General features: G+C 35.9%; 1 protein-coding gene across 2 annotated transcripts in view; it reads right to left on the reverse strand.

The window, feature by feature from the left end:
- The window catches only part of RYK (receptor like tyrosine kinase), a 95345-nt gene that overhangs the window by 27329 nt on the left and 53894 nt on the right, over positions 1–14122 (reverse strand). Inside the window, exons 7-10 of one of the 2 annotated variants that reach the window (XM_031438244.2) lie at positions 9920–10020; positions 6725–6850; positions 5382–5468; positions 421–490 (exon numbers count right to left, since the gene is read on the reverse strand). In XM_031438244.2, the coding sequence (XP_031294104.2) occupies positions 421–490; positions 5382–5468; positions 6725–6850; positions 9920–10020 (384 nt within the window). Of the gene's footprint in view, positions 1–420; positions 491–5381; positions 5469–6724; positions 6859–9918; positions 10021–14122 lie in introns of both variants that reach the window. The other variant, XM_064491315.1, reaches the window with a different exon arrangement.

The raw sequence follows: 14122 nt of genomic DNA on the forward strand, positions 1-14122 counted from the left end.
ACACATGCACAGCAAAAACAGCCAAAATGTTAATTATTAATGAATTTAGGAGATGGGCTTATTGGTGTTTATTATTCTTGTCTTTAGTACTCTATATGCTCAAAATTTCTTAACAAACATTTTTAGCATATGTATATCATTATACTATTTTTGAAGGGAAATATGCACATAAATATGTATAAACTCTTTCTTGAAAGCTCAGCTATAATCATCCAGATGTGGGCTTATACCCTTCTTTACACTTTACTATGTTTTTTATTTTTTGTGCAATGAGTATGTATTTCACTTTTATATTCAGGAAAAAAATTAAGCTATTCTAAAAACATTTGCAATTCAGAACACATCAGAACATTCTTAAAAATGTAGCATACAGTGTTTACTATGCTTAACATTTAAATGCTGGGTGGTTTCTCCTCTTACCTGTGATGAAGACCTCGTAGCTTACAACTTTCAGTGAGCATCATTGTCACCTGAATTTCAGAAGCTTGATCTGTGTAAAGAAAAAGACATTGTCATATATAGTATGATAATATTATATATAACATCAATATTTTCTGGTACTAGTAAGTAATTACATCAGACTATACAGTAAATTTTCATAAAAGTTACAGGCGTATCTAAATAGGTCTAGGCTGAAATTCTATTGGAGGAGGTAGAGTCTCACTGACAAGGTCAACATCAACAGAAGCCATTAAAGATAGATTTGACTATGTAAAAATTAGAAATTAAAAGGTTCCAGAAACAAAGTAGTGAAAGTAATAACAGACTGGGGAAACAGCTACAACATAATGTATGTAAAAGGCTAATTTCATTTTCCCCTCTTCTTTAAAGAACCCATACAATCAATAAGGAAAGAATGTGAAAAAGAGGCAAAGAATATAAACATAATAGTTAACTTGAAAAAAACAAACCACACAAATGACCAACAAAATTTCAAAATGACTTTCGGTCTCACTCCTAAGTAAAGAAATGCAAGTTACATCGGGAGAAGCCATTCTCCTCGTAAGACTGGAACAGACAAAAAAGCCCGCTACCTGCCAGTTTAAGCAAGAGTGTGAGGGAACAGGCTCATCAACAGCATGTTGGGTAGGTGGGGGAAGCAGCATCTAACAAAATTTTTAAGTGCACATACCCTTCACCATCATCAGTCCCACTGCTAAGAGTCTACTCACAGAAGCTCACCAATTGTACAGCTGTACAACTGTTCAACTGTAACAGCAAGAAACCCTAACAACCAAAGTGCCCAGCAACATAGAACTAGTTAAATTAGCACACAAGAATACTATGCAGCTATGTTTTTAAGAAGTTTTGTCTGTATGTACTGACAGAGGAAGATCTGCGAGATACATTAAATTTAAAAAGTAAGGTGCAAAACTGTGTGTGTGTGATCAGTCGTATTTCAAAAACAGATTTATTTGGAAAATTAGATATATTTGGTGCTTTTTTTTTTCTTACTCATGGAGAGTCATAAGAAATTGTTTATGGTGGTTACTTTTAGAGGTGGGAGAATTTACATTTTGTACCTTTCTGTCCTGTTTACACTTTCTAACTTAATATACAACTATAAAAAATGACCACAGGAGTTCTGACTGGAGATTGTGGTGCATTTTATTGTCTTCTTCTTCTTACCTCTCTGTGGTTAAAAACAAACAAACAAAAAGAATTAATATTACATTAGCAGAAGAAGATTTAATTTTCAGATAATACCCAAAATTAGTATGATTATTCCATTTTATTTTCAGCTTCTTAACTCATGCTTTTTGGTCCAAAGTAACAAAACAGAACTAAAATTGGCTTTTAGTTCAATGTTTTGAAATAAAACATGATAAATGCAATTTACCAATGTCTTTAGTCTGCACCTTCCAAAGAATTTGAAGCCATCAAATATCTGCACAAATCTACAAGGATTTCTTATCTTACAGGGATCACTAGCTTAATGGTACAGAGGATTTTCTTCACTGTTTGAAAAGAACATTTCCATTAAGTGAATAATATATTTTCATTATAAAACTGAAAATGAGTTTTAATTTTTTAAAAATGGTTTTTAGATTTCAAAAACAAAATTAAGAGTATATTGTTAATACTTTCAAAGAAACTAATAATAAATTTGTATGTCAACAGTAAAAAGATAGTAATAATTTATAAATCTTCTGATCAATGCAGTAGAAGAGAGAAAAAGATAAGACTGGCAAAGCCAAGACCCACATCCCAGCTCTATCTAGTAAAATGCTGAACCAACAGTAAAATCCAGACCACTAAACTCAGGCACCATGATCACACATTCTCTCCTTAAAAGTGGAGCTGTCAAAGCTAAGAAATCATAAATTTCACTTACTTCCAAGTCTAACTAACCCATGGAATCACTCCCTCTCCTACTACTTGCTCCTACTGTCCACTTTCCAGACAGCTCCACTTGGTTAAAACTTCTGTAGGAATGCAAAGTGAGTAGACAAAAGCAAAGAACTTGAAACACTTGCTACTGCTTTAGAAAAAGAACTTCATCCCAGTGTATGCTGGAATAAACTCTAGTTATTTAAAAACTGTTTAAAATTTAGGATCATTTAGTAAATGGTAGAATGCACCTTTTTACTCTTTCTGTAATCTGATTTTTAATAAAATTATGGCTATGACTCTTTAGGGGCTGGAAGGATGTTTTTAGAAATAAAAACTAGTAATAGTTGGAGGTCTGTACCCAGCTGGTAAGGGTTTACTTTCCTGTAAACTTGTACAGAGATCCAAGTAGAATAAAAGGTAACTTCAGGATGTGTCATTTTTGGAATAATTTTTCAAGTTCTTAACTTTGATAAACATGTTCTATTAAACAAGGGGCACTTGAGCTGGAAGACAGGCTAAGAAAACTTTGGAGAAAAAATAATTTTATATATTAAGTAAGAAAAATCATTTTCCTGGATTCCTTACCCAGTCTGGTCCTAATCTTTTAATTTTAAATACTGAAAGGTCTACCGTTAATATATATACATTTGAGAAGAATACTATATAATAATTAACATTCTAAAAGTTATAAGAAAGAGCAAAGTGATTTAAAAAACCCACTTATTTCTAAGCTGTAAAAAATTAGAAGCTATTAAAGAAAATAATAATGTAATATCAAAATCTCAAATTGATTCATTTTATGGAATTCAATTTCACAATATTCATTCTGTGAAAATCAGATTCCTAACTTCAATCTCTGGAAATTTATATTGGAATATTCATTAAATCTCTGTGAAAAAATACAAATTTTTTAAGAAGCCAAATGTCAATTTCCAGCTTATGTCCAAAGGCAAAGGTCATTCTTTTAAAAACTATTTTTTTTTTTGCATTTTAAGCTATGCTTCTAACTGTATAGCTTGTAACAAAGCTATACATTTGTCAACGAACTTCATCAGCTCTACATAGCTTCAATTTAAAAATAAAAATAACATTCCCAAAGAACAGATCTCATATACTCAATCATGTGGAGTTATTTAACAATTTTGAGGCAAAGAATGTGGTCAGCACACTTCCTCTGTGTTTCCTATGCAAACCATGACCATGTCCCGGCTAAGGACTCACTGTGCTTTCTCTTGTTTCCGTCTGGCTCTGAAAGAACATTATAATTACGGTGGTAAGACACAGAAACAAGCAAGTGGCTACAATTCAAATGTATACGGAAAGAGAAATCTTATCTTGTGAAACAGTTCCAGTATCCACATTGTGTTTTCTTATCACTATTATTTCCTTTTTTCCTCCTCTTCCAATCCTAAATCAACCCAATTCTGAACAGAAACCTCTTCTGTTAATTCAAGATTCATTCAGAGAACAAATTAACAATAGCCTAGTTCTAAGTTATCCATAGAATATTTATCAACCCCAGAAGAAATACTAGAATGAAAGGGAAATGTTTCCTTAAAAAAAAAAAAAAAAAGAAAATATAACAAGAGGCAGCAGTTATTAAACTTAAGGTTCAAATTTTACATTTACAAAGAATAATATGGAAAATATCCTTCAAAACTAGTCAGAAAACTTAGTTTGACCAAACTTAAATATCAATCTTTAAAATAAGTGTTTTGAGGTTAGGAGAAGTGAGTGAATAAAATAAATACTGAACAATATTGTAAGTTAAACCATTTGTTTGGAAAAATAAAAAGTATGAATGTGTGTTTGTGTTTGCAGTATTCTTAAGCAAGAAGTTCTGCTAAATTAAAAGAAACAAAATTCCAAGGATTTTTTTTAGATTAGTATAACCCAACTTTTTAGAAGCACTAAACTTAAATTCTTCATACTTTCCAAGAATTCCTTGAAGTAAATTTAGAAACGTAAGTTCTTATAAAGTAACTTTGTAAACTTCATAAATGGTCACCTTGCTACTCATAATACTAAATCTAATTTTGCCCTCAATTTCTACACCTTAAATGCTAAATTTGTTTTTCCAAAATTAATATCCGGTTATCTCAACTTATATCAGACACTGTCAGACATTAAGCACTATTTAAATTACCAACTTTTCTTTCCTCTTAAAGTGAACAAAGAGACTTAGCAAAGAATTATTTAAGATTTTACAAATATCAATTATAAATCATTAAAATTCTAACATCTAATATTTTAAAAGGTCTTGCTAATTTACCAGTATTAGGCAATAAGCCATATATAAAAAATATTCTAGTATATTGAGAATCTCTAACTGAAAAATTTATGTAAATCCGTAAGTGAAAAATTAAGCATCACATTTCTCCAAAAGGATAGTATGTAAAAAGTATTCTGTTCATGAAAATATAAACATTAGAAAACAATCTAGTAACATCTACCAAAATTTTAAGTGTAAACACCTCCTGGGGCAGCAATTCCAACTACAACTATACTTGCAAAACTATACCAAGAAATACACACACACACAGATAATTTCTGCAGATTACATATAACAACAAAAAAAGGAGGGAAGAGGGAGTGAGAGGAAGGTAAACAGCAGCTATTCATATATGGTGTGGTGGGTCTGGGGGGCATTTTTTCCTTTATAGTCCTCAGTACTGGGGGTGGGGGTGAGCTGAAACAAAGGAAAAACTACTAACAACATTTTTTAAGAAGGAAAAACCACAGAATTTTAATCTTGGGGAGAACATATTAGACAAAGCAAAAATGAAATCACGTGAATGCAGTTTAACTAGAAGCCTGAGTACTGGGTGTATCTAGCAAATGTTTAATGTCTTAATTCATTAGCTTTTATTTTCTATACCTTAGTGAGAACCACACAAATCTCCTAAAAAGTTAGACTATATGAGCTAACTCAACATGGACTGATTTAAAGGTCTTGCACACACTGGGAATTCGAGACAGAATTTCACTGGCATAGCCACCTCAGACAGAAAAGTATTATGGGAGTAGCACGGGAAATAAAATCCTACCTTTAACTGTTTTTACAAATGTTTGTTTTTCTTTGTTTGGATCCTTTTCATCTACTAAAATCCCATGGAAGATACGCCCAAAAGTACCTAAAAGGGAAAATAATAATTATTGAGATCATATGATAACTTTCATAAAATAATAAGTAACTTTCTGGCACAACATAAATTAAACATAAAAAGGGCATATGTGATTAATAACATTACTCCAGCCCTAGAGTAAAAGGAACTCAAATCTTTGTTTTTTAATGTAAGAAGTTCTTTGTGACTATAAAATATCTTGACTTGTCTTTAGAAATACTATATTTAAATTAAGTATATGACAATTCTTTCTGAAATATCCTAAACAAACTAATGATACAGCCAGGGGCACTGGAGCTCAGTAATGGGTATCTATAGAGGCACTTCTCAGTTTTTAGGCTTAGCCTCAGAGCAATGACAAAGGAGAAAAATGGACTCTCCTCATACATTCAAATACACATCAAAAACTCTGTTTCCGTTAATTACTATTTGCCACTGAGGACAGTTCAAGCCCCTCCCTCAGCTGTCACTGACCTACAAACATCCCAACCAACAGATGAATTCATACTGACTCATATGCATCCAAAACATTCCAAATTGAATTATGGAAGGGGAGAAAAAGTAATTCTCTATTTAATAACTTGAAGAGTTCAATTAAGTATTTTATTATTAATTTCTGTCCTCTTCTTTCAGCATTCTCCCCAATCAATAACCTAAAACTCAAAAAAGAAACCAAGGAACAGCAAGTGAAGAAGGGAAAGGTACTAATATCTACCAAACACCTATCACGTGTTAGCTCATTTAAGGTGCATCATTTCATCTAATCTTCACAACCAGCCTAAGAGTAGAAAACACAGTCCTAATTTACAGAAGAGGACACTGGACATGGAAGACAGTTAAGTGATCTCTCCAAAGTCACACAAGTAATACATTATGGGACCAGAGTTGGAACTTGGGCATAACTCCAAAACCCATGCACGTTTCTTCTGCTAGAACCCTCCCCACTTTCCATCACAGAGATAATTACCTCGAATATTTCCAAGAGGCCTGCTAGGAGGTAAACATCTTTAGACAAGAACTAAACAGAAAATATACTTTAAAGATGACAAACACTAGTACATCAAGAACTGCACAAAAGCTGTATTAAGGCAAATTAAAGACCTAAAGAAAGGGGAAATAAAAATCAGTTTTATAGAGGGAATAAATTGTGCACTGCTTCTTATCCTTAGACACAAAATGAGATGAAATTCCTAAAATTTGACAAAAAATTTTAGAGTACTAACATTAAATCTTTCTTGAAAACCTGATTTTGAGATAATAAATACCTTCTTGGAGTACATCTTTTAGAGTTATCCTCTCCCTGGATATGGCTATGTCCTTCACCTTAGCTTTGGCCTCCGAAAGAGTGACGCTTCTCAGGTCGTTCTTCTCTATTCGCAAGGTAGGGTAACCTGAGGAGCCAACAAGGCCAAACCAAGAAATATAAATACCCTTATTATGGCACCAGGGTTAAGTAGCTCAATTAGAACCTCAGGACTCAAGCCACAGGAATGGATGAATGTTACTGATCATAAGAGGAACAAGGCACACACACGAACAGGTAGAATTACTCATGAAGGCCATACTAAATTTTAAAGAAACACTTTTCCACCTACCCCAAAATCTTAAAATGCAGAATTAAAATAAGAAACACTATAAATAATATTACATTACTACCACTTCAATTGCCTTTCAGCCAAATGAAACAAGTTTGACTCAGGCAATTTAATTTAATCCCTCGTATGGACTGTTTTCCTCCCCAACGATTTTCTAATACAGTCTTCTAACAAAAGAATTTTTCAAATAAAGAGGTGCTTGTAAAAATATCTTTTCTAACAAAATGTATAATTAGTTTAATCATTCTGGCATCCATACAGCCCAGTCATACCACTGTGAGATTCATGTTTGTCTTTCAGTTCCCTTAATTCCCCACTCAATATGATGATACCAAAATTTCTGGCCATAAATTAAAATTTTCATTATAAGAAAGGAGGTTAGAATAAAAGGAAGACCCAGTGTTACCAAGTAGAAATTGGAATGGTATCTCCATTGGAATGTTATCTGGGGGAAGAAAAATCCCTAAAAAATGAGTGGGCTTAGACAATGATCATCAATGGCTGCTAGAAGAATTACAGGAAAGGCTTCGGAAAACTTTACGATGGACGGATTAGCCTGACAAAATCTGACTCTACTGATCAGCAGTTTGACCACGATATGTCTAGGTGTGTGTGCATACGTGAGTATTTATGTATGTTTAATCCTGCCGGGAGTTCTCTGAGTTTCTTGCATCTGTGGTCTGTTGTATTTGGTTATTTTGGAAAATTCTTGGCCATTTTGTCTTCAAATACTTTTTCTGCTTCTTTTTCTTTTTTTTCTTTATAAAGAAATGTATTTCCACTGGTTTTTTTTTTTTTAAGCACTGTTTTTATCACATATAAGAAGTGAATTATCTATCTCCTTAAGGTAATGTATATAAAAACAAGTAAATTTCTTATTGGTGGTAACTCAGAAAATTTTTTGACAAAAAATGTATTTCACTGGTTTAAAAAAAAAGTATTTTACTTTTAGCATATATAATAATTTAATTATCTATCTCTTTAAGGTTATATCCACAGTCAAGAACTGACTCTAAAAAGCTTTGCTCTTAAAAACAACAATGTGTTTCCTGTGAGTAGTTTGAACTACTCACATCTATCACCATATTTCCTGAAGAGCATCTGTCTTTCTTTCCTTGGTGGAGATGTTAACTACTATTATGATTTTTCCTAGGTTTCTTTTAAGCTAGTGTCCCCTCCTCGTCTTTCCTTTTTCTTGCCACTGTCTTATTAAAGAATTTGGGTCAATCACCCTGGAGAATGTCCAGCAGCTGCCCCTTCTAGTGCCATCTAACTTGTATTCCTATCTCTGTATTTCTTACAAACTGTAAGTCAGTTTTACAGCCTTAATTACATGCAGGTTAACTCTTGGAGGAGAGAGGAGAGACAAGAATAATCCATCTGGGAGTACAAAATATCTATTCTTAATGATGCTAAGTTTCAGTAATGGGTTCAGGAGGTGACAATCTGATCCCCAAAAAGGTAAAGTTCCCAACTTCCCTTTGTTCATAGGGTTTAAAACAGTGATGATCTTTTCATGAATCTATTAGGGGATACAAATATGATTTTCTAATTCCATCATTCCTTCCACATTTATTAGCTGAGATTCTTCTGTAAAGAAACATTTCCATCATCAACCAGCACTACTGGTTACTGCAAAATACAGTTCACGTAGCCAGTTGTCAGAGTAAAGATTACTGGTGCCTTAGTTAACTCACATAATGATCAATTCTTTTTAAAAAAAGTATCATTACAAAGTTGTAGATTTTTACACATTTTTACATTTCACATTTATACACTTCCAATCCACTGTAGTCATTATTCTTTTTGCTGCTCAGTGGTGCCATTTTGGGGAGTTCCTGTCTTTAGCAGCTTCCTTAATGTTTGACTCAGCAAATGTCCCAGGTTTATCTTACACATTCCTGACCCAGTCCTGGAAGCATCTGTTTCTCCAAAGAATCCTATTTTTAATGGGAAACAGTTTTGAAAGGCCACAAGAGGGCACTGAGTGAAGAAGAGATAATTTTTAGTTTACTAAAGAGTAAATGCCAGTGGGGGAGGGTATAGCTAAAGTGGTAGAGCGCATGCTTAGCATGCACGAGGTCCTGGGTTCAATCCCCAGTACCTCCATCGAAAAACTAAATAAATAAAACTAATTACCTTCCCCCTGCAAAAAAAAAAAAAAAATCTTAAAAAAAAAAAAAGTAAATGCCAGCCCAAAGAAGGTAACAGTTAACTGCCTACAAGAACCTAACTAATCAATGGCACCACTGGGTGGAGCCCTGACTTGCAGCCCACTGTCTATCCTGACAACTGTATTTCTTATTTGTAAGTGACTAAGTCTTCATTATGTCCAAATTATACTCTATGAATGATTATTTTTCCCCCAAATCTACATGTTACAGTATAAAAACTTTCATCAAAATCCTATTCAAAAAAAGGGGGAAATCAGCTCCCATGCTCTCAACTCTAATGGCTGCTAATTCCTGTCATGATCAGAAGACAATGTAAAGTCCACACCAAAGCCCATGAGATCATTAAACGATGCATTAACACCCAAGTCTCTGGCTTCATGCAGCTCAGTGGTTTACTCTCACTAACTGAAAGTCTTCCTTCTAAATCTGTATAGAAGTGATTCAGTAGGTTTTTAAATATAATCTATAGAATTCTCCCCAAAACTAATGCTAGCAATTAAACTTAAAATTTTAACACTCCAATTTTTTAGAATGTTTTATTCAATGCCCTAGAAAGGCTAGTGCTGCACCTGTTGGATACTACGTACATAGCATGGTGCGCGTCCCACAAGTAACTAACCACACAGGACCATGGACAGAGAGACCATCGACAAGTTTAGTAAATTATCTTTAGAATTAAATTAACTCTTACTGGTGATAGGAGTGGCATTGTTGGGTGTGTCGGCTCTCAGATACTGAGTCGTCTGGGTAGATGGCTGAGACAGCCCTTGGGAACTACTGCTGGCACTGATGCTGCAAACAAGTTTTAACAGAGAAATACATGGTGAGTTAGCGTCAATGAGAAATTTCCTCTTTCCATATATACAAAATGCATGGAGCCATTTTAACCAGCTTAAAATCCTAATGGAGATCACAATAATGCACGGATCTCCATCACAAAAGTTCCATATTGAAATTTTAATCTACCTCATAATGTAGAGCTCTATTTTTTCTTTCCTTTTTAGTTCTATAATCATCAGGCCAGTTTTTCATATCAAAGTCACTCACAAATGTGGTATTAGTCCTCAGACACCACAGACAGCAGTTCTGCCTTACACAATGATGTGTTAGGGAACTAAGGGTCACCTCTCAGGAAAAGAGCCCAAGCCATTCAATTAGATTGCTCTTCAAAAAAAAAAAAAGTAGAAAGATAGGCCTCTCTTAATGATAGTCCAAAATCAAATGGCCTTCAGATGAGGGGGTATCAAAGCAAATCAAATGTGCCAACAGGCTCAAAGCTTGGGAAGGGGTTTCCTATCTGGTTCAAGTCTGTTTAATCACATAAATTTTGCTTCTTCTACTCCCCAATCCCACTTTTCTAGAATTTATGGAACTTATTAGAAATCTCTAGCACTTGAAGCATTCCATTATACCATATTCTTTAAATAATCAGGAGACCCAGAACGCGGCAGGTTCAAATGACTGCAAACCCTATACTCAAGATTACTACAAATTAATGTCCTTTTATTTTGTTAGTGGACAGCAACCTTATCCCAGATCACCCTTGGGCACATCCCAATTTCACTGCTTCAGCCCTTATAATTCTGCAGAAGTGGAGAGAGAAACGCAGAAATTCAGCAGGAAGAGTGAAATCAAAGAGTAAAATCATCCCTGCCAGGATAGACCTTCCATGCTCCCTTAGCTACAGGATCAGCAGAGGATCCCAACTTTCCTAAATACATAAAATCTTTTAACTGACCATACCCCACACAATAGTTCTGTATTTTCAAAACCTGAAGATTGAAAAAAATACATAGTGACAAAAAGCTGCTATCCAAGAATTGATCTATGTAAGTCAGCCCATGCAGTGGATGTGGGACAGTACAGTGAAGAGACAGAAAGCATAATCTTGAAATCAAAACTGCCAGGACCAAAATTTATTTGCCAGCTGTATGACCTTGGGCAAACTAATGCTTCTGGAGCCTCAAATTCCTTGTGGATAGAATGAGCATAATACTACCTCCCGACAAGGTTGCTAAAAGAATTACATAAAAAATACAAAAGTAAAGCATTGAAGGGCAGTGTCTTGCCCTCAAACATATATTTACATATTATTAGTAGTAATTATTTTTATTACCACCAATACTATGCACCCCCAATCCTTAGAACCATGGGGCACCTGTTTTCGAAGTTCTGAGTACTACTCAAAGATTACGCTGGGAATCAACGTTGTTAAAAGTCCCTGACTCAATAATGAGGGAACAGAAGCACTACCATCCCCAAAGAGGGGGGAAACAATGGAACGCAATTTACTTACCCGTAAAATGGGATTAAGAAAACCTACCTCCCAGGATCTTTGTGAGCCTCAAGTTGTATAATATACATGAATGTACTACTTAAATATTACCTACAACCAACATACACTGATGGTTGAATAAATACGCACAGACTCCAGATTATTTACTAGTTATTGTGTCTCTCTCCAGTAACTCAACAGCAGGTGGCACTCTTGTACCACCTCAGAATTCCTGAAAAGCCTGGGCACACAAAGATGTTACGAGCTCGTCCGTACTCAGTGGTCCCTACACCTAGCACAGCATTGTTAAATGGTCAGAACAAAGGTCCTTTGAAACCCCAGGCTTACTGTTATGAGAAAAGCAGGGAGCAAGCAGTTGGGGATCCACTCTGATATCTATTAAAGTCCGTATCTACACGGCTACGTCACATGAGGTAAAAGGTGAGACAAAAATGTACATTTGCTAGCACTTAAGAGTTTAAAACTAGTATAGATAAATCATCTCATTTGGCTTTCATAAGCAAGTAAGATTAGTTATGAAGATATTAACCTAGGGCAAAGGTCATCATTTTCCTTAAGGGCACTTACTATAATTTGTATTTTTCTATGTAATTCATTTATTTATTTATTCATTCAACAAATATTTACTGTCTACTACATTCCAGATACTGCACTGGGTGCTGGGGACACAGCAGTGAACATAACAAAGATCACTTCCCTCATGCAGCCTATTCCTACCAGGGATATCTTAGTTAATTTAATGTCTGTCTTGCCCAAGCATACTATAAACGGCACGAGGGCAGGAAAAGTACCTGTTTGCTCACTCCTCCCTTCCCAGCACTTAAGCCAGTGCCTGCCACAGGAGGCCTCAAGTGGACCCAACTGAGCCTTAGTGAGAATGCAATTAACTTAGTGAATCAATCAATCAACAAACAAAAAAACACACTTCCTTGGAATAAAAAGCTATAAACCAGACAGAATGGTTGCTTCTGACATGAACTACTGATATCTATTGAAAGAGGCAAAGAATTATTGCTGTAATAAAATGGTCTCCTGCCTCTCTACTCATTCTTCATTCAACGAATTCTTCGTGCAGCATTCATTCAACCGATACCTGTTAAGACACTGGATACAGAAACCAATAAAGAGAAGCAAAGGGGACCTTGTCACCAGTAATGGCAAGGGTGATGGGGTAAAGGAGATAGTGGAAAATGAAGATACTGCCAAAGAACAAGTTCAAGTATCTCACAAAAAAGAGCTGAACTCTCCTACAGCCAAGAGCTAATGGGAAAGACTACAGAGCAGACAGGGTGCAGACCAGCCCTCTGTGGAAGGACTTGGACATGGAGAGAAGCTCCGCATCTCCAGAACAGACCCACCTGGCACAACACAGAGACCAGGAAGATCAGCTCCTATAGCGTCAGGAGAGGGAAAGCCACACACATGGGCAGGCAGTTTCACTGTCTGCCTCTGACTAAGCTCTGTGTGTAACAGGCCCCTGAGTGTCGGGAACGGAAGAACTCTCCATCACCCCCGTGCAAGGAACTCCACAGAGCCATGGGTTCCATTAAGCCTCACAGGGCTGTTGTGAGGATTAAGGGACTTAATGGATGTAAAGCATCGGGCATACAGCAAGTGCTTTATACAATGGCAATTCTGAGTTATTATAATACTGTTATTACAGTAATGAGTCCCTCCTGTCACTCTGCCCTGGTCCTAGCAGCGCAACCCTGAAAAAGTTATTTAACCTCTTTAAGCCTGTTTCTTCACCTTTAAAACAAAGACAGTACCTTACCCATGGGGGGCTGTGAGTGTCAAATAAGACAGTACACTTAAAGTGCTTGGTACAGTACTGGTAAACAGCGTGCAATAAAATGGCAGCCCTTGTTATCTCCGTGGCCCCAATGCAGAGAGAAGACGCAAGTGTCTGTTAAATGCCACTAGATTACTGGATGGGAACTTTCTAGTCACCACTGTTGGCTTGCCTGGCATGTAATAAATAACAGCTAGTAAAAGAGGAAAGAGCTGAAGAAGAACCTGGTCCATCACTGCACCTCTCTGAAATCATAACAATGGCACTTACTATATGCACAGCTTGTTCTAAAAGCTCACAGTATTATTTCACTAAAACTTCACAACATGCCTACCAAGTATGTGCCATGGTCATCTCTTTTCTAGAGATGAGGAAAACTGAGACATTAAGAGGCCACAAAACTTACTCCATTGGGGCCACAAAACTAGTTAAGTAGCACAGCCAGAATTCAGAGATGCTCTGGTTCAAGTCCATGCTCATAACCACTAGGCTGTACTCTGAAAACAAGTGATGCTGAAAGCTTTTATTCAGGCAATGTCTGGAGACCTTTGCCTGAAAACTAGAGAGAACGGGAACATCAATTCATGGGTGGTAACGGATTATTTCAGCAGCGAAGTATATGCCCCAGGGAGTCTGAACTTCTTGTACAGCTCTGGCCTCTGTGGGTTCACAGTCCCTCCCCCTGCACATACGCAGGCATTTGAGGAGAACACAGTTATCTAGACTGACTCCTAAATGCCATGCTATTCAGTGACCTCTAACTCTGCTGTATCCTCCCTCTGAGTCCCATCAAAATGTTCCTGTTA

Source organism: Camelus dromedarius, chromosome 2 (assembly GCF_036321535.1).
Source record: "Camelus dromedarius isolate mCamDro1 chromosome 2, mCamDro1.pat, whole genome shotgun sequence".
Classification (NCBI taxonomy): domain Eukaryota; kingdom Metazoa; phylum Chordata; class Mammalia; order Artiodactyla; family Camelidae; genus Camelus; species Camelus dromedarius.